The sequence below is a fragment of the Mesoplodon densirostris genome, chromosome 5 (assembly GCF_025265405.1).
Source record: "Mesoplodon densirostris isolate mMesDen1 chromosome 5, mMesDen1 primary haplotype, whole genome shotgun sequence".
NCBI classification, from domain to species: domain Eukaryota; kingdom Metazoa; phylum Chordata; class Mammalia; order Artiodactyla; family Ziphiidae; genus Mesoplodon; species Mesoplodon densirostris.
Window position 1 is genome coordinate 95468678 of NC_082665.1, and position 19428 is coordinate 95488105.

Sequence of the window (19428 nt, forward strand, 5' to 3'; positions counted from 1 at the left end):
GATCTCTAAATCGTCTTTGGGATCCTTCCTCCTTGTCTTAAAGAATATCACATATCCATAGCTCAATAGCTCTATGAGCCCATCCTATAAAGTCTAAGAAGTCTGACTGTTTTCCTTCATTCCTTCCTATCTCCTTCCCTGTTAGTTCAAATGGGCTGTTTTCCTTCTGGGTGGCAATAGTCATTATTCAGACTGTTCAAAAAGTTTACATGTAGGGACTTCCCTGGTGGCGCAGTGGTTAAGAATCCGCCTGCCAATGCAGGGGACACGGGTTCACATGCCGCGGAGCAACTAAGCCCGTGTGCCACGGCTACTGTACCTGTGCTCTAGAGCCCGCGAGCCACAACTACTGAGCCCGTGTGCCACAACTACTGGAGCCCGCACGCCTAGAGCCCATGCTCCACAACAAGAGAAGCCACTGCAATGAGAAGCCCACGCACCACAATGAAGAGTAGTCCCTGCTCGGCGCAACTAGAGAAAGCCCGCGTGCAGTAACAAAGACCCAACGCAGCCAAAAATAAATAAATAAAATAAATTTATATTAAAAAAAAAGTTTACATGTAGTTCTGACACTGTATCAGCTGTATTTGGAATGTAATTTGAGGCTTTTCCCAGAATATTTATTTAAACTGCCAGATGTAACTTTTTTCCTTCTAAACTTTGCCTGAAAATGTCATAATGAAAGATACTTATGTTGCACAAAGTTTGTGAATTAAAAACCAAAATGCCCATGCTATTTTGAAACAGAGGACTAAAGAAGGAGAACATACATACAAGACATCAAGATTTACAGAAATGCAAATAGCAACCACTAAAGCCAGAGTATGATCAACAGATAAATGAATAAACAAAATGTGGTATGTATTTTCCAACAATGCAATATTATTCAGACTTAAAAAGAAATGAACTGCAGAAATTAATATAATATTGTAAATTAACTATATTTAAATTTAAAAATTTTTTTAAAAGAAATGAAATTCTGATACATACTTCAACATGGATTGAACCTTGAAGACATTATGCTAAGTCAAATAAGCCAGACATAAAAGAACAGATATTGCATAACTCTATTTACATGAGGTACATAGGACAGTCAAATTCATAAAGAAAGTAGTATGGTGATTACCAGGGGCGGGAGGAAGGGAAAATGAGGAATTATTGTTTAATGGTTACAAAGTTTTAGTTTGGGATAATGAAATGCTCTGGACATGAATAGTGGTGATGGTTGCACAAGAGTGTGTATGTACTTAATGCCACTGAACTGTACACTCAGAAATGGTTAAATGGTAAATCTTATGTTATTTATATTTTTTCACAGTTTTTAAAAAATGGATGGTATGGGTGCAAGGACGGACAACCAGGCCAATAGGAAAAGAAAGTGAGCACAGAAACAGACCCCCTGGTATGTTGGTATATGATATTAAACCTTAAAATCAGTGGGGAAAGAGTGGACTAGCCAATGAACAGTGCTGGACAACTGGTCCCTGATATGGTAAAAGATAAAATTCCATCCCTAGCTCATTACACACGAATTAAATTACAGTTGAATCCCACTATCAAACTATGAAAGGCCAAATTTAAAGATTTCAGAAAAAAATATAGATGGTGATATCTGTGCACATCGGTAAAAATAGATTTCTTGAACATAGTGTACAAAGCCGTATTAGCTTCCTCGGGCTGCTGAACCAAAGGGCCGCAGACTGGGTAGCTTTCAACAACAGAAATTTATTCTCTCACAGTTCTTGAGGCCAGAAGTCCAAAATCAAGGTGTCAGTAGATTTCTGAGGCTATGGGTAGAATCTCTTCTTGTCTCCCGAACTTCTGATGAGGGCCGTCAATCCTTGGAGCTCCTTGCTTGCAACTCCCTCACTCCAATCTCTGCCTCTGTTGCCACAAGGAGTTCTCCCTGTGGGTCTCTGTTTCTGTTTCCAAATTTCCTTCTTTAAATAATGAGGACACCAGTCACATTATACAATATTAAGGACCCAGCCTATTCCACTATGACCTCATCTTTACTAATTATATCTGCAACAAACTTCTTTCCAAATAAGGTCACATTCTGTGGTACTGGGGAGGAGGACTTCTACATACCTTTTGTGGGGACACAATTCAACCTATAACAAAAGTATTAGCTATAAAGGAAAGGACTGATATATTTTAATCACATTATATAAAAAGTGAGCAGTTTCTTTCTTTCTTCTGTAAGACATGTCAGATAAACGATACCATGAAAAAGAGATTAGAAGTCCTTTCCCCACCCCTGTCATTAGTAATCTTGTTACTATAAAACATAAGTACGAGATACACAAAAACTACATATTTTAACATGTTTTTATTGAAAAAGGAACACATATTTTTAAATTTTAGTATAAAAATATAAAGTCATAATTAATTCTTGCCCATCCTTAAGTTACATTATCAAACAGTTCTTTTTTTTTCCCCACTTTCCCAGTTCTCCTGCTCACAAGGGGCCAAATTCCCGATTTCTGATTAGCTTATCATTCATTTTAGAGTCTTTTATCAAAAATATCTTCAGTACTTTCGGTCAGCTTGACTTTTGGGAGTGAAAAGCACAAACCATTCAGAACTATCGGGATGGCAAAAAAGTTCGTTCGGATTTTTACATATGATTACATGAAAACCCGAACGAACTTTTTGGCCAACTGAAAATAGTTCCTTGTTCACTAAACATAAATTTAATTTGTTTAGTGAAATGATATGATTTCGAATGGAATTTTCTTATTTCCAAGAGTACAAGGGTACAGGACAACTCCCACAAGGCCCCACACTGCACCAACTCCCCTGGCACATGGCATACCTTGACTGTGACCTTTCAGTCTTCTGGTATCTTCGCAAGAGTAGACGGTTAAGGCAGAAGATGTTAATTGCTACGCAAATGTTTGTAAACCGAGAACCTTTTAGATTTCTGCTAGCAAGCTGATATCAGGTAGAGTCTCAGAAGGTCTTTCATCAGTTTCTCTTTCTTGGAATAAGTTGGTCACTTTTCAGAGATACCAGAAAATTTGTGTTGTAGAGTCTTGTGACTGAGACTGCTCTGCTCAGGCTGCCTTATTTTGTCAGCTCTTTTGCAGTCTTTTCACAGTATATCACTCTGAAAAGTGAAAGGTCTCTCTGGGGGCACTGTTTTTTCTTTGCAGATCATTTAGCCAATTAAAAAGGCCCCGAAAAAACTGGCTTCTTGGTCCATGTCAATCAATTGCTCATTAGTTACAGAGACAAAAATTCGATCATTTTCCTTAAGCTCAAATATTCCACCTTGATAGATGGAATAGAGTCCATATTCTGAATCTTTAGACCAACAACTATTTCTAGCACTTTTCATCAGCAGTATGGGGTCAGGATAGCTTGTGCATTTGTAAATATATTGTACCATTTGTTTGTTTTTCTTTCTGTTCTCTTCTGTTGAAACTGTTCCCAAAACCTCCTCAGTTTCCTGAAATCGAAAGTATGTTTGGGAATAGATGTAATAAAACCCTGTTTGGTGGATAACCAGCTCCCCATTCCTCAAGTGCAAATTATTCAAGAATGAATGTCCTTTTCTTGACGACTCCCAGGAATTTATTTTCTGGCCCAAAGCTTTTTCATTCCTGGAGCCTGGGATGAAGTTTAGAGAAAAATAAAGTTAGCTTGTAGCAAAACAAGACGTTTCCCAATAGCTGTGGCTAGCCAATGCTTGGTTGGGCTTGTAAAGAATTTTTTATAATAAAAACTTCTTGCTCCTTCAATCTTCCAAGGATTCTAAATTCTAGTCATATAGAAATCTGGAGGCTCCCGTATCACTGTGATCTGTTGGAAGTCCCTTACTTTTTTGTACCTCATCTACTCTGAATAGTAGCACGGGAATGGTTCACTAAGATGGCAATCTTTACTCCTGCGAAGAATTTCTATACAGAACCCCTGCCTCCTTTCCTGTGCTGGTGAGCTCAGATCAACGATGTAGATGGAAACCAAAAGAAACTTATCTATTTCCTCAAGCCTAGAGCTCATAAATTCCTGCTATTCTTTTAGGTCTTTTTGGATTCCTCCTTGGTCTTTCTCTAACCCAGTGTCAAAAGCACCATCCAAGCAGAAGGCATTTCTAGTCCAATAAGACAGGGTACAAGGTTTGGCAAAAAGAGCCCAGATTTAAAGATCTTCAGATCTTTGGATCTTTAAATCCCAAAGACTTTGAATGAAGATGGGCCTTACTAAGATATGATACTCTTCTAAACTTTGGGCTCATCTCCATGATTGACGCAAAATTGAGTTTTTCAAGAGTTGAAAATAACTATCATATTAATTGATGAATAGTAAACAGGAATAGTGAAATAATGATCTCACTCATAGGCAGAACATGTCAACGATTTACAAAACATGAGTTCAGGAATACCATGAAGGCAACTGCCCAGAAAAAAACAAACAAAAACCAACCAACCAACAAAAAAACCCCAACAGCCTTTTCATTCATTAACTAATGCCTGAAATTTCTTTAACCTGGGACAAAACTTTTTACAATAATAAAAGCACTACTTATTGAGTACTTACAATGCAACAGCGTTTTGCATTAATCTTCACTGTTTTATGAGTTAAAGATTATCTCTACTTTGTATATGAAGAAAATGAAGCTTGATTGTGTTAAGTAATTTGCTCAAAACAAAGAACTAGGTAAGGAGTAGCTGGGATTCCAATGTGGGTATTTAGATTACAAGACCTATGCACTAACCACAGCAGTATATGGACACCTGTTCTACAGCTAATAATTAGGCTTAACCTATTTGGTTAAACCATATGAAACTGACATTTCTGTAAGTGCAAAATGGTCAAATATTGGCCAACTTTTTATGGTTCAACCTAATACAAATGCCACTGGGAGGCCTTGGTGACTCATGGGGAAAGTAGATGACTGATTTAGAACCTTTGAAGAGGAGAAAGATTTGATGAAAGAGAGAGAAATTACTTTAAAAAAAAAGAAGAAGAAAAGCAAAACTGGGGGCATGGGAAACTCAAAGTTCTCCCACTTCCACTTCAGAATTTTCTTGAAGCCAGTTATGCCAGGGCAGTAACTAAGCTATTCATCTTGTAATCTTGCTTCCGAAAAGAGTCCATCTGAGACTTGATTACTACTGAGCATGTTGTAGATAGCCATATAAACATTTCTGATACAAGCTAAAAGAATAAATTATTTGGAACAAATTCTTCCATTCCCTTCTTTTAAACCATATATTCATTGTTTCTCTTACTTAGAACTGAGAATGTGCTTTTCCGATTGGTCCCAGTTATGTGAGCAGCTACCCTCTGAGGACCTTTTTCTCTTTCTAGGTGAGGAATATTCTGTTGCTTTTCTAAAAGAGAAAAGACAAAGAATCATCAGCACTTGTCAAACACGTCTCAGATACATTGCTGTTCACAGCTCTTATCAATCAAGCACTGTAAGCACACTGGGCTCCCAAAGTTGATTATATGGGTTTTCATAAAACCAATTTACATTTTAGTATTATAATCAGTCTACTTCAGCCTATGTTGAACTTGAAAAGTACTTTAGATGGGAAGGATAAGCAGTAACTTGGGCTAAAATGTATCGGCATCTCAGGGGTAGGGTTCAACTAGAATATAACAAAGTGAAGATTCTGACCCTTTTCCTAAACTACAATAATAACAACAAAACTGTGGAATTATAATATTCCTGCTGAGGCATTTAAAATGCACCAATACCAGGTACTGGCAAATTTTCACTTTGAGTTATATATAGAAACAGAGTGATACCAATTTTTATCATCTCAATTATTTTTTCCTCCCTGCTAGATACTACCTACTCTAAAGGAGTAGCAGTGATAACAATTGTCCAGAGATGCTACAAACTGGTATCCAACAGTCATTTCCCTCACCTCCCAAAGGGAATATGAAATGACATAATGGTCATGATAACCAGTATATGAGCATAAAAATCACTGGTTCACTAGATTATAACAAATAAATAACATTTATTGACCACCATCCGAAGTACTTTGGAGCAGACTGAAAGACTACAAATTCAACAAACTACTCTTTAAAAAAATCAGCTCAAACTTCCCAGGATGTTTACGTTCATTGTTGAGATAAACTATACATTTTCATCAAGCAAATACGTCCAGGGACAAGGCAGTGCTCCACAGGGACTTCAAAGATTAATCACTGATTACACTGACTGAGCCCTCAAGGGACTTACAGCTTTTAGGGAAGACACAAATTAGAAAGTGAAAATTAACCTATAAGAAATAGAAATGAAGGGTGATGGGTGTTCAGGGGAGAGAAAGATTCCTATTTATTGGAGAGCTGAGGTCAGGGGAGGGTTTGGACTAAGGCCCTTTCATTCATGTACTCCAGCAAACCAAAGTGCCCATCACATCTATACCTGACACTCTTCTAGGAAGATGGAGAAAGAACTATAAACAAATGAATGCAAGAAAGCATTGGAGGGGCAGGACAATTCTCTGAAATGGGTGGGGCTGGGGAGGCTTGGGACCCTCAGCAATGGGAAAAGGGCATTCCCAGAGGTCTAGAATAGTGTCCCCAAGGCAGGATGCACAAAGCATTCCTGGGACACAGGCATCAGAGGAGTTCAGTTTCAGGCTTGAATGAGGATTTAAACTATAGAGGATCTGAATGTTAGACTAAGAGATTTGAATTTTTACAGACATGGGAAGACTCTGGAAGGTTTTGATCAGGGAAGCAAAAAGATATGTGTTGTGCTTTAGGTTAAACTACCTCATAGTAAGGTTTGATGGGTAGAAAGTGAGAGGGCTGGAGATTGGCGAGTTAGCAGATGGCTGTAATTGATCAGGTCTGAGAACAGGAAGCTTTAATCTAGGCTAGTAGTAGAAGAAACTGAAAGGAGGTGATAAAATTTCATAGGAGAGGAAGGAATGCTAAGGAGTCTCTCCATCTATCTGGTGTTGTTACTTATTCAGGATAGGTGGGTGTGTGCAGGATACTGAAAACCAAACACAGCTTGGGGAAGTACAGTCAATTACATGTTACTCTCAGAATGCTCAGCTTTCAAGGTTGATGTGTCCATCTACTTTTAACCACCATTGATAAATAATTCATAATGCCTTGACTTCCCCTAGACTGTAACACTTTATTTTAAAATATTCAGTCATGGAATCCAGTTACAAATATCTTGCATTTGAGGTCATTGCAAGGATATGGGAGAGCCTGGCTTTAAAAGCAAATTCTGAAGAGAGGACATTTCCTACTGGCTATAGCAAACAGCTCCTGGAAAAGAAGTCTGTGAATATGTATATTTGGGTGTCATGGATACATCTTGGTATACTGAGGAGTATATGATTTCTACGCCCCACTGGGATGAACAGAAAAGAATATTTTTCTTCCAACACTGAAAATAGTACATGCATCTACTGTAGACCACGGATCTGGTGTTCCTCATTAGAAGAGAAGTAGTGTTCAACATTCCTACTACTGTTTTTGCCTTCGGGGAAATGACCAGAAAGAATGCTTAGACCCTGGGACCAGGTCTTGCCTTCGTATTTAATAAAGCCCATTTAATAAAGGATGGTGGGGATTGTCAAGTGATGAGGAAGCTTATTGTAATGGAAAAGGATAGCTGAAAATTAGGAAGACATCATTAATAAAATATCTATTAAAAAACTGATTCTTCTCTGCCAGGCTGGTGTACCCCAGGACTGTAAGTCTCTGGTACACATATGCAGGCTGGTATGATTATTAACAGGGGAAAATGGGGCTATGGTGAGCCAAATGCAAAGCAGCAGTAAATTTAATTCATCAGTTGTATTTACTTATGTATTGATTTAAAAAACATGTATTAAGAACTTTCTGTGTAGAGAGGGATGGTGGCACAAAAATGTGAAGGTACTAATGGCCACCAAATTGTGCGCTTCACAATGGTTAGTTGTATGTTATGTGAATTTCATCTCAGTCAAAATACACACCCACACATGCACATGAACACACACACCAAAGGCGGTGCAGGTAAGGACCAGGGGGATAAGAGAGGATCTACTAGGCCTGAGGTGTACAGTTAAGTCTAGGAATAGAGAGGTGAGAGAAAGAGGCATGTTTTCTGTCTTTGTGGATCTTTCCTCTAGTAGGGAATCAGACAGAACACAGAGAATATTTATATATTTTCCTTTGATTTATATATATATCAATCAAAGGAAATGAACAAGGTAAGTGTGATAGAAAAAATAGGATGTGGGTGAACTTACTTAGAAAGTTGGTCAGGAAAGTTCTCTCTGAGAGGTGATGAGTAGGTGATGAGGATGGAGGGTGAGAAGGAGGTGGTTATGTGAAAATCCAGGAATGGAAGAAGCCAGTTGCAGGACTAGAGAAGCCGGCCTGGGCAATAACAATGAAGGGGGCTGTGGGTCAAGAGCAGGCTGGTGACCATCAGCGGAGATAGCCAAGGTGTGGGGACTGCAGGATGAGGATTTCGGGGTGGGTAGAAGGATTGCTGGGAAAGAGATGACGGAGCAAGAGGCTTTTGCATAAAGAAAGGCTTTGAGCCTAGGGGTGGTCAGAAGCAGAGAAGATGGGTAACTTGGGTGCCCTTTTTTTCCAGCTATACTCCAGAAAGTTACCCACATTAGAAGGTAAAAATAAAGAATCAAAGAAGTTGAGGTGAAAGGAAAATCCACGTTGGAAGAATAAAATTCAGATGAAACGAAGTTCAGACCATAGGTGGGTCACAGATTTGCTTCTGAGCTTTCTAGCTGCTAGTGCAAGGGAGGAAATAGAATTAAGCAGCTTGAGACACTGAGCAGTGGTCAGAGGTGGGATGTGTGGATGGGAGCAGAGAGAAAGAAGATGGAGAGCTATTCACCCTATCACAAGGCTGACAGTAGAAAATTAAAGTAACAACAAAAAGAATACTACCTGGAATTGAAGGAATGGCTTCCTCATAGGTTCTCAAAATGATCTGCAAATAGTATTGAATAAAGCTTGTTAATTTCCCTAAGCATTTAGACTGACTATAGAATGTCTGTGGCTCTTCTTGCTGACGTCTAACAGAAAATTTCCACCTAAAATATCAACCTAGGCAGCTTTAAGTTGTCCAAGCGTAGAGTGTGTGGGGCAGGGTGGGAGCTGGGATGAATATGGAGGCAGCTGTCCCTACTGTGGATGGAAGGATGGTCCTCTGTCTGGGAGACTTCTGTTTCTGGATGAAGTCTTTGAAAGCCCACACCTGGAGCAGCACAGGAGCAAGGAGTTATCCTTCTCCAAGTTAGGTCAGCCTAACGTTCCCCAGGTCTCCTTCTGGCTGACGGATGTGGTAGCCATGTCACCGCACTTTCTGGGTGTGTGTGTCTGCGTGCATGCATGTGTAGAAGTGCATTGTCTGTGTGTGTCTGCGTGCATGCATGTGTAGAAGTGCATTGTCTGTGTGTGTCTGCGTGCATGCATGTGTAGAAGTGCATTGTCTGTGTGTGTCTGCATGCATGCATGTGTAGAAGTGCATTGTCTGTGTGTGTCTGCGTGCATGCATGTGTAGAAGTGCATTGTCTGTGTGTGTCTGCGTGCATGCATGTGTAGAAGTGCATTGTCTGTGTGTGTCTGCGTGCATGCATGTGTAGAAGTGCATTGTCTGTGTGTGTCTGCGTGCATGCATGCGTATAAGTGCATTGTCTGTGTGTGTCTGCATGCATGCATGTGTAGAAGTGCATTGTCTGTGTGTGTCTGCATGCATGCATGTGTAGAAGTGCATTGTCTGTGTGTGTCTGCATGCATGCATGCGTATAAGTGCATTGTCTGTGTGTGTCTGCATGTATGTGTGTGTGTATAGTGCATTTTGGGTGTAGCTGCATGCATGCGTGTATAAAGGCACTGTGTCAAGAGTCCAGGAGCTTTAAATTATCAGACATACCCAAGACTCAAGGTGTAAGGCACACTCCCTCTCTCTCCTGGTGCCCACAGACACACACAACCCATCCAGCGGTGACCTGGTAGCACCATGTCACTCTCTCATTTCTGAGAATGTGGCTGAGACATTCTCAACACAAAGATATTTTACCAAATTCTCATATCCTACTAAACACTTCATATCATTTTCTTTGTGCTAACCAGTGGGGAAAACCAGTAATAAAGAACGAAATCTAGCCTTTCTGTTAAATGAGCCCACCCTGACGTGACTCATCCATGGCTTTAAATGCCTCTCCACTCAGTTCTGTCACCCCTGGGGGCTTTGCCCATCCTTGCCACCTTTCCCGTCACTGTAGTTAATTATACAACCGTCAGAAACTCCCTTCCTCTGCACTCCCGCTGCAAATCAGAAGCTCTCTTCTTTTTCCTCTGTCAAAAGCTCTGACCCCAGATAATGGGGGGCTGCCTGTAGGGCAATGGGCACTGGCGTGTGGGAAGGGAAGCAAGGGGTGGCCTCAGCACATTAGCTCTCTCACTCTCATTCTGGGCCAGAAAGGAAGGAAGGAAGGAAGGAAAAAGGAGGAGGAGGAAAGGCAAAAGGGTAAGTCCTACAGTGTGGTCCTTAACACGGTGCCACCAAGAAAAAAAAAAAAAAAGATTGTAGTACAATCAGATGGACTGGATTCAAGTCTGTTCATTAGCAGCCCTGGGAAACTTTACTCAAGTTACTTAACTGATATGAACTACTTTAATTTCTTCATCTATTTTTTTTAAAGAAGATAATAATGATTCCTTCCTCACAGAGCTGTTTGAGGATTAAGGGAGATAATATACATAATGGGCATAGGATGTTTATGGGAAATTGTTCACTTCACGGTGCCTGGAAAAATGGGGAACTCTTTTCCCCTCCTACGCTCTCATCCACGGCTGTGTGCCCTCTCTTCTCTAGTCAGTGGCAGGATGTGAGAATGGGAGGGACGGGGGAAGAGCAGAAAAGAGACCTGTAAAAACCACCCACACCGCTTCTCTTATCTCGCCACTCCCAGGCCCAGCACCCAGCCCCCTCCTCGGTCTCCAGATTTCTACTCTAGTTCTGAGTTTCTCTCCTCTGCCACCAGTGGGTTTGCCACCCTCCCTCTAATCCTAGGAACCGTGGGGTCCCATTCCTCAGGTTCCTCAGGACACTTCCCCAACCCTGGGTCTTTCCTGGTGTTTTTCACTTGGGGCAATGGAGTCCCAGCTGTTCCAGGACAGCTTGTGCGTGGCAGGTGTCCTGCCCACGATTCCAGGGCAGCCGTGGAGCAGATGTGTTTCTAGGACAACCAGGTGGAAGTCTGATTTCATTTCTCATAGGAATAGCATCACAGGTGATGCTGGGCTTTACTGCGAGGACTGCTTAGGGTTATAAATCAGAGCCTAACCACCGACATAACACTGTTTCTATGGAAGGGCACACTGAGTACCAGACAATAGACTTACAATGATTTCTTTAAAACACATCCTCCTCCTACCCTGGGAATATCCCCAGTAATTTTTTTAAACAATGAGGTTTGCAGTTTTCATGTTTGTGTTCACAGCTGGCCTTTCTGGATATGCAGAAGGTAAATGTTATTAATGCCATCTTACAAATAAGGAAGCAGCCTGAGAGAAGAAACTATATTTGACATGTCCTGTCACTGAAAGTATAATTAAGTAATCATATTTAGTGAAATAAGCTGTTAGCTAACAAAGTTTCTGCTGGAGATCCTATTTAAGCAACTTTCACAAACAGAAAATAATATTTTGTAACGTGTCATTTATTAACTGTAAATTGAGATGTCATCACCTTCAATTTCTCAAAGTACCTCTTTCTTCCTTCTTCCTTTCCTCTTTCTTCATCTCTATATGCATACAAAAATAAATAAAGACTTAATTCCAGAGAACCACAATGTGGCGACACAAGGGTTTGTAAAAAAAAAAAAAAAAAAAAAAAAAAAAAGAAAGAAAGAAAAAAGAAAACAAAAACGAAAGAAAAAATAACAGAGAACAACAATGTGGGAAGACTATAAAACACCATTGTTTGGTTTCTCTTGTCTTCTGAATAAAAAAAGAAATCACACACATCCTTTACTGTTGTGTGACCTTGAACACATTGCTCTGTCCGTGCCTCAGTTTCCACAAGGTGAGATAAAAAGTTTAGACTCGATGAAGGAGGTCTCTGGAGGAGAGGAATAAACTCTAGACCAGGAGTTGATCAGGACCCACTGTTCGGTGCTGTCCGTCTTTTCCTAGTTCAGTGAATTTGAGGGCAATCACTTAAACACTCTGGGCCCCAGTTTCCTCCCTTACAAAATAAGGACTCTAAGCTTGATCTAAAATAGTCCTTCTCCTCCGACCTTCTATGCCTGCTGGTAAAGCGACCCCATGGTTCACTTACCTTTCTAACAAACTGACGGAGTTGCCACTTCACATGCCAGCAGGGGTTGATCATACTCTCGTCATCACTGGCATCCCAAGAACTGTCATCGTCCTTTAAGAAGCAAGTGATGCCACTTTTGGAGTACTTGTCCTGCATCTGGGTTGAGATGAATATAACACAATATTATGCACAAGTGCTTTTTCTTTTTGTTCATTTACAAGTTAAAACAACAGAAGCTGATGACGGGTTCAGAGAAGGCTTAGCACCGTGGAAAAGCTCATTGCCTGAAGTAAAAGTAAGCATGCCGTTCTTTGTCCGTTGAATAAAGGTAAGCAGCTGGATGTGGTGGAAGGGAAACAGGTGTGGGCCAGGCATCCAGGGTCACAATGCCCTTTGCTGCCCCTGCCCTTGAGCAGTCGTATGTCCCTCAACAAATTGCTTCTACTCTGCGACATCTCTTCTTCATCTGCATTTTGTGCTGGCTCACCGTGGTGATCTTTGAGGTTCCTTTCAGCTCTGACATAGTGTGACTCCCATCCTACAGCTAGAAACCCACCAGGTACAAAGTAGGCAGTGGAGTTTGTTTACATTCCAGGATCCTAAATAAAAAATTAGCCAAAGCCTCTAGGGTGCAGGTAATATTCTGTTTCTTGATCTGAGCTTTGATTGTCTTAGTAGATTCTAGTTATTGTTGTGATTTCTACTCCTCTGGATGGCAGAATCCAGACTACATTGCCACTAGACGTTTGAATGTCCACACCAGCTAGGGATTTACCTGTAGAGACTCGAAACACCATTTGAAGGTTTGCTTCCTTCTTCTGATTGAGGGTAAACATTTGCCAACAAAGTCTGTGCTTGATGTTACACACACACACACACACACACACACACACACACCCCAAACCGTCCAGAGCACTCCAGAATGACAACTGATTAATCTTACGAAGAAAAACAGGATGTTCATGCAAGGTCAGATTTTTTTGTTTTTCCTGTTTTCATTTTTAACAACTGGGATTCAGGAGATGTTATTTCTCTGTACAAATCCATTGAATTGCCTTTCTCTGGGGAAATAAATGGGAAAATAGCCAATTTTATCTGTTATTTGAACTTAGGGGACTTCAAACCTTGAAGGAAAGATCAAACTTAACGATGCGCTGCTCCCTCCTATAGAAACATGATCTCATTCCAGATCAAAATAACTTAAATATTTACGAGAGCTTTCAGCCAGAATCATGCAGGTCCGTACTGTCAGCCATGTACTCCTTGTACATTTGATCAGTTCTCTCAAGCATAAAAGTGACAAACCTGAGTTAATTAATTCCTTCCCCACACTCTGGCATAGAACATTCATTTACTTTTAAGTAAATGTTTATTTTCTTTCTTCCTCTTTAAAATTCCAAGAGTAAAACATTGGCCTAGTAGATGTAGTGGGGGTGACAGCTGGGACCACCTGAGTTATGACTGGCGATGAAATTAGACACCATTCCTTTGATCCTACCCACCTCCATGTTCTTCTACTGTAGACATTAATTTTCGTCTGCAATTTATGTGAGCTTAAAAAGCCTTTCCAAGGAAGGAACTCAATTTAGAAATAGAAGAGCATGTCTAGCAAACTGAGGGGAGGATCAGGGAAGAAGAGCTGGATTCACCAACAAGGCCTGAGAGTAGTTCCAGGAAGAACAGTTGTATTAGCCATCGTCCCAGCCCAGCAGGACTGGGTGTGCCTTGGCCAGGCATTGACTTGATGAAACTGAATAAACAGGCTTAACTGATTTTCGTAACCTGTTGGGACAAAACAATGTGCATGACACAGAAGGGAGGGAGCAACTTGTCATCTTACTTCACAGCAGTTGGAAGCTGTCTCAGCATGAAAGGGCTGAGTGCCCGGGAGGCTGAGGCTGGGGGCAGGACAGGGCAGAGTTGAGAGGTGCTGGGATCAGGCGGTCAGGGTAGCTGACAGCCCCTGTGAAGTCAAGTGGAGTTTGAGAGAGTGGAAGAGAGCAGGGGCCAGCCCAGGTCAGGACCAACTGCTGGCCTCTGGAGATTTTCCAGAAACACTTTCAGGAGGTGGGGAGGGAGAACCTTGAAAACTAAGGTCCTAAGTAGACGTGGGAGGGAGTCTGACAAGCTAGTGAGACTGCAGTGTTAACCCAGATTGAATGAAGCCTAAAGACGCTGAGGATACACAGGCAGCCTGGAAAATATAGAAGATTATAGAATACTCTTCTAAAAGTGAAACAAATAAAAACCTCTGATCCACCCTCATTCCACCTCCTAGTTAACCTTTGGATGTTCTCTTTTTTTTTTTACAGGGTTGAGATTAGACTGGGTGTGGGCAATTTTGTATATGGTTGTTTTCTCTTAAGACTATACAAAAATGTCATGCTCTTTAGATCTGTATGAAAATCATATGGATAGCATAGACATTTTTACAACATTAGCTGTAGAAAATTGATAAAATATAGAAAAATTGAAAAGTGGCACCCATAATTCTACCCTCTAAAGATCACAACTTATTTCTCCTTCTAGATATTGTTAATGTTTGTATTGGGTTGGCCAAAAAGTTCGCTCGGGGTTTTCAATGGCACACTCTGAACGAAATTTTTGGCCAACCCATATTGACTTCAGAACAAAAGAAAGCCCCAGCCACTCTGCATCCCACCCCCACAAGTTTCATATTTAGTAGTTTCCTCTACAGACCCAGGCCAACACAGGTAACTGACACATGGGCAAGGTGGTGCTATGGTTATTCCAAGAATGATTAATATGATGTCTCTCTGCCCCTTGCCTTTTCACATCCTTTCACATTTTGAGGTTGAATTTCCTACAGCACTTCTCAGGCTGGGGCTGTTCTCTTGCTAACCACATCTGGGTGTTGGGGGCAGGGGGATGAGCGTGCTATTTTTATCTGGACAACTCTAGAAGGAGAGAGATGGCTATTGCCCTTGGTTCTGAGAAGTGGATTCCACTCGACTGCTGCTGTTGCCATCACAAACGGTGTGACTGTCTAGGCCAGGGCCAACCAGTCCTTGGCAGGGCATGAAGTCAGCAGGGTGGACTCCTTTGCTGGCTGGCTCAGAGACTTCAAGGTGGGAGCACTGACCCTCTCTGCTGCCCAGACATTAGTCTCTGACAATCAGTTTCTGCAAACCACAAATAGCATAAAGGATCATTTATGGACATCAGTGGATAAGGGTCTCCTTCTCCTTTGTCTTCCCCATCTATAATGCCACAGCAATAGGTAGTCCCCTTGTCATAAAACTTTCTCAGAGTCATAGACTTTAGAGGCTAAGCCCATATTTATTGTTCATGCTCGCAGGTCTACAGGCTTAATTGTGAGGGTCCAATCCAACAGCCCTCAGCCCGGCTCAACCCACACTCCCTATAATCCTTGCCCACTGTATCTTCTGCAAATTTTTGCTTGCCAGAGTGAAACCTGTGATCTCATTTAGGAAATTAATACTTGTGTTGAATATGCTTTTCCAAACTCTACACAGTCACCCAAAGAGATTCAGATTCATTTTCCCTTGCATAAATTCCTGATGAAGAGGGTGACAACTCCAAGAGACTTCTCAATGCTGATTACAATGGTTACCATTTACTGAGCCCCTATTTAATGCCTGGGTTCAAAATTGGGCTTCACCTTTTACCTAACTTCCCTGAGTCTTAGTTTGTTCATCTGTAAAATGGGATAATTATATTTACTTTCTAGAATTGTTATGAGGATTAAATAGGGCAGTATTTTGAAAGTTTCTGGAACAGTTTTTGCTCAATATCTCTTAATTCTCTTCTTTCTGATACTCTTAATAAATTCTTCTGCATGTCTATACAGAAGTGTACACATATGAACATGCAATCAGGAAAAATGTGTGCAAGTGGGGAGATGTTAAACTTTGAAATTTCCATTTTTATAGAATTCAAAGAAACTTGATCATGTACACAGACAATTGCATAACTCAGATCAGTAAATAACGAGTTGATTCAGTCTTAAAATGAGGCCAACTTGTAATGATAGCAAATTGAGGGAACCTCTTGTATATGGAGACACAGACTCACTATTTATACTGCAAAGTTAACAAAGCTTAGGACATGCTGTCTCCAAACTGGGAAACAGCAGCATTCCAGTCTCTCGGGCAGACATAGAACTAAAAGGCATGATTATAATCACGTTGATTTTTTTTCTTAAATACAGGCTCTTTGAAATTGCCCTATAACAAAGCTGACTTTACTGGCCATCTAATGGTAGTGATCATTTGTATAATTACTTGTTGACTCTTGTTTTATTCACTTCATTTCCAAAGGAAATTCCCAACCAGTTGAGAGCCAAGTTTATACTCCACAGGATATACAAACTGCATTTATTTCCTTAACAGATAAACACTATTTTATATTTGTCCAAGACCCTTAGCCTTGCATTTCCTGCCCAGCTGACAGATTTGATGTTGCACTGTCACCATGCAGCAGGGTGCTGTTCAGCAAAAGGGGGAGATAGGTTAACCCTACTGACACCCTGCTGTGATGGGAGGAGCATTCCCTATGAGCTGAGCTGGGTCCAGCTCTGCTTCCAAATTTCTGCCTGAGCTCGGATAAGTCATTTCTCTGGCAGTCTCTAGTCTCATCTATACAACGAGGGGTATCCAAAATTCCTTCCAGCTCGAAGTTCCCTACTATACAATATACAATTAGTCAAAATATACACAGAAACTCCTATACTGTTGGCGGGAATGTAAATTGATAGAGCCACTATGGAGAACAGTACGGATGTTCCTTAAAAAATTGAAAATAGAGCTACCATATGATCCAGCAATCCCACTCTTGGGCACATATCTGGAGAAAACCATAATTTGAAAGGATACATTCACCCCAATGTTCATTGCAGCACTATTTACAATAGCCAGGACATGCAAGCAACCTAAATGTCCATCAAAGGAGGAATAGATAAAGAAGATGTGGTACTGTATACAATGGATTTACTCAGCCATAAAAAATAACAAAATAATGCCATTTGCAGTGACGTGGATGGACCTAGAGATTGTCTTACTGAGTGAAGTAAGTCAGACAGAGAAAGACAAATATCGTATGATATTGCTTATATGTAGAATCTAAAGAAATGGTACAAATGAACCTATTTACAAAACAGAAGCTGAGTCACAGATGTAGAAAACAAGCCGGGGGAATAGGGGGGAGGGATAAATTGGGAGACTGGGATTGACATATACACACTACTGTATATAAAATAGATAACTAATAAGAACCTACTGAATAGCACAGGGAACACTATTCTATACTCTGTAATGACCTATATGGGAATAGAAATCTAAAAAAGAGTGGATAGGGACTTCCCTGGCGGTCCACTGATTAAGACTTTGCCTTCCAATGCAGGGGGTGAGGGTTCAATCCCTGGTCAGGGAGCTAAGATCCCACATGCCTTGTGTCCAAAAAACCAAAACATAAAACAGAAGCAATATTGTAACAAGTTCAATAAAGACTTTAAAAATGGTCCACATCAAAAAAATCTTATTAAAAAAAATTTTAAGACTGGATATCATTCTATTTGAGTAGAACCAGTTTTGCTACCTTTTAAAGAGTCATTAAAGAAAGATTTGTGAACCCTAAAAAAAAAAAAAAGAGTGGATATATGTCTGGTTGTAACTGTCTCACTTTGCCATACAGCAGAAACAAACACAACACTGTAAATCAACTATGCGCCAATAAAAAAAATTAAATGAAAAAAATATGTACACAGAAAGCCAAAACCTGGGGTTGGCTTATTTTCAGTAATTTTGCATTCAAAATCCACTGGAATTAGCCACATTTGGAACACAAAACAGCATTATTACAAGTGGTTTAGAGCCTGGCTTTGGGTTAAGCCTCAAGTCTACCCTACTCCCTGTGTCCTGGCAGTACATTGGTGAAGGTTGGTTATTCATTCAACAAGTGTTTAGTGAACACCTACTATGTGGGAGCTCTGTGCTAGCGCCTAGAGGTGTCACAGAAAGCAAAAGCAGATACAGTCCTGCCCTGATGCAGTTCCTCTCACTCCCAAGAATTTGAGTCAAGAACTGTAAAGCAGAAAGCACTCAATGAATGGCAGCTGTTAATATTATAACATTCTGTTGAAGACAAAGCTACCTCAGGAGTTTTGTTGCCCGCATCTGCTAGTAACTGGTGGAGCCAGTTCAGTAACTGCACTTTGTGCACACAGTCCCTTCAATTCACTTTTGCAAAGTCCTCAGTAATGATATACATTAGAAGTTAGGGTCCCCAGGCAGAGAAAGAGAGGATTCTCTTCCTCTGTAAAGTCTTCCCAGAGAAGCCAGTAAAGGCAGTTAACCAGAGGGTTGCCAAGAGCCTCTGTCAGAGAGCGTGTGCATCGTACTGACCTGCTTCAGCTCGTTGGTGAAGTACATGTAAGTCACGGCCACACAGAGGGCCTGCAGGAGCACTGTGAAGATCAGGATCAGTGCGCAGGTCTGCCCAGGGCTGGGGCCCACTGGAGCCTGCATCAGGGCCATGGTCCTGTCAGAGTCTGACTGCCACAGAGTTAACAAGGCGGCAGCTTATGGTTGGCGTGAGAGGAGAAGTGGGTGGGGCGTGGCGTTTTGCTTACGGGAAAGAATAAAAATGAAACTGAAAGTTAAGACAAACAGAGAAAACAATACATATGAGGATTACACAACTGCAAGCCTAGGAATCCCAAACCACTAGTAGCTAGCAAGAGGCAAGGAAGGTCCAACTACAGGCTTCAGGGGTTCCATGGCCCTGCTGACTCCTTGGTTTTTGACTTCTAGCCTCCAGAACTGCAAGACAACACAATTCTATTTGTGCTGCTTCGTTGTGGCAGCCCTAAGAAATGAATACAGCTTCAATTTGATTAGAAAGGTGAAAAAAATCTAAGTGTTGCGATCACAATAACTACAATCCATTAATCAAAATAAGATTTTGGGGACCTGCCTGGTGGTGCAGTGGTTAAGAATCCACCTGCCAATGCAGGGGACACGGGTTCGATCCCTGATCCGGGAAGATCCCACATGCTGTGGAGCAACTAAGCCCGTGCGCCACAACTACTGAACCTGTGTTCGGGAGCCCGCGAGCTACAACTATTGAGCCTGCGTGCCTACAGCCCGTGCTCCGCAACGAGAGAAGCCACCGCA

General features: G+C 41.1%; 1 protein-coding gene across 2 annotated transcripts; it reads right to left on the bottom strand.

Annotated features, from left to right (window-relative positions):
- Positions 1-3163: 3163 nt before the first annotated feature.
- TNFSF10 (TNF superfamily member 10) lies at positions 3164-18802 on the bottom strand. Of its 2 annotated transcripts, none has more exons than XM_060100040.1 (5): positions 18658-18802; positions 12293-12430; positions 8893-8935; positions 5241-5342; positions 3164-3615 (listed from the first exon to the last, which is right to left on the bottom strand). In XM_060100040.1, the coding sequence occupies exons 1-5, from the start codon at positions 18787-18789 to the stop codon at positions 3164-3166; spliced, it is 867 nt and encodes a 288-aa protein (XP_059956023.1). In that variant the 5' UTR covers positions 18790-18802. The 2 variants fall into 2 exon arrangements, with proteins under 2 accessions (XP_059956023.1, XP_059956024.1); XM_060100041.1 differs by having other exon boundaries at positions 8890-8935.
- Positions 18803-19428: the final 626 nt, after the last annotated feature.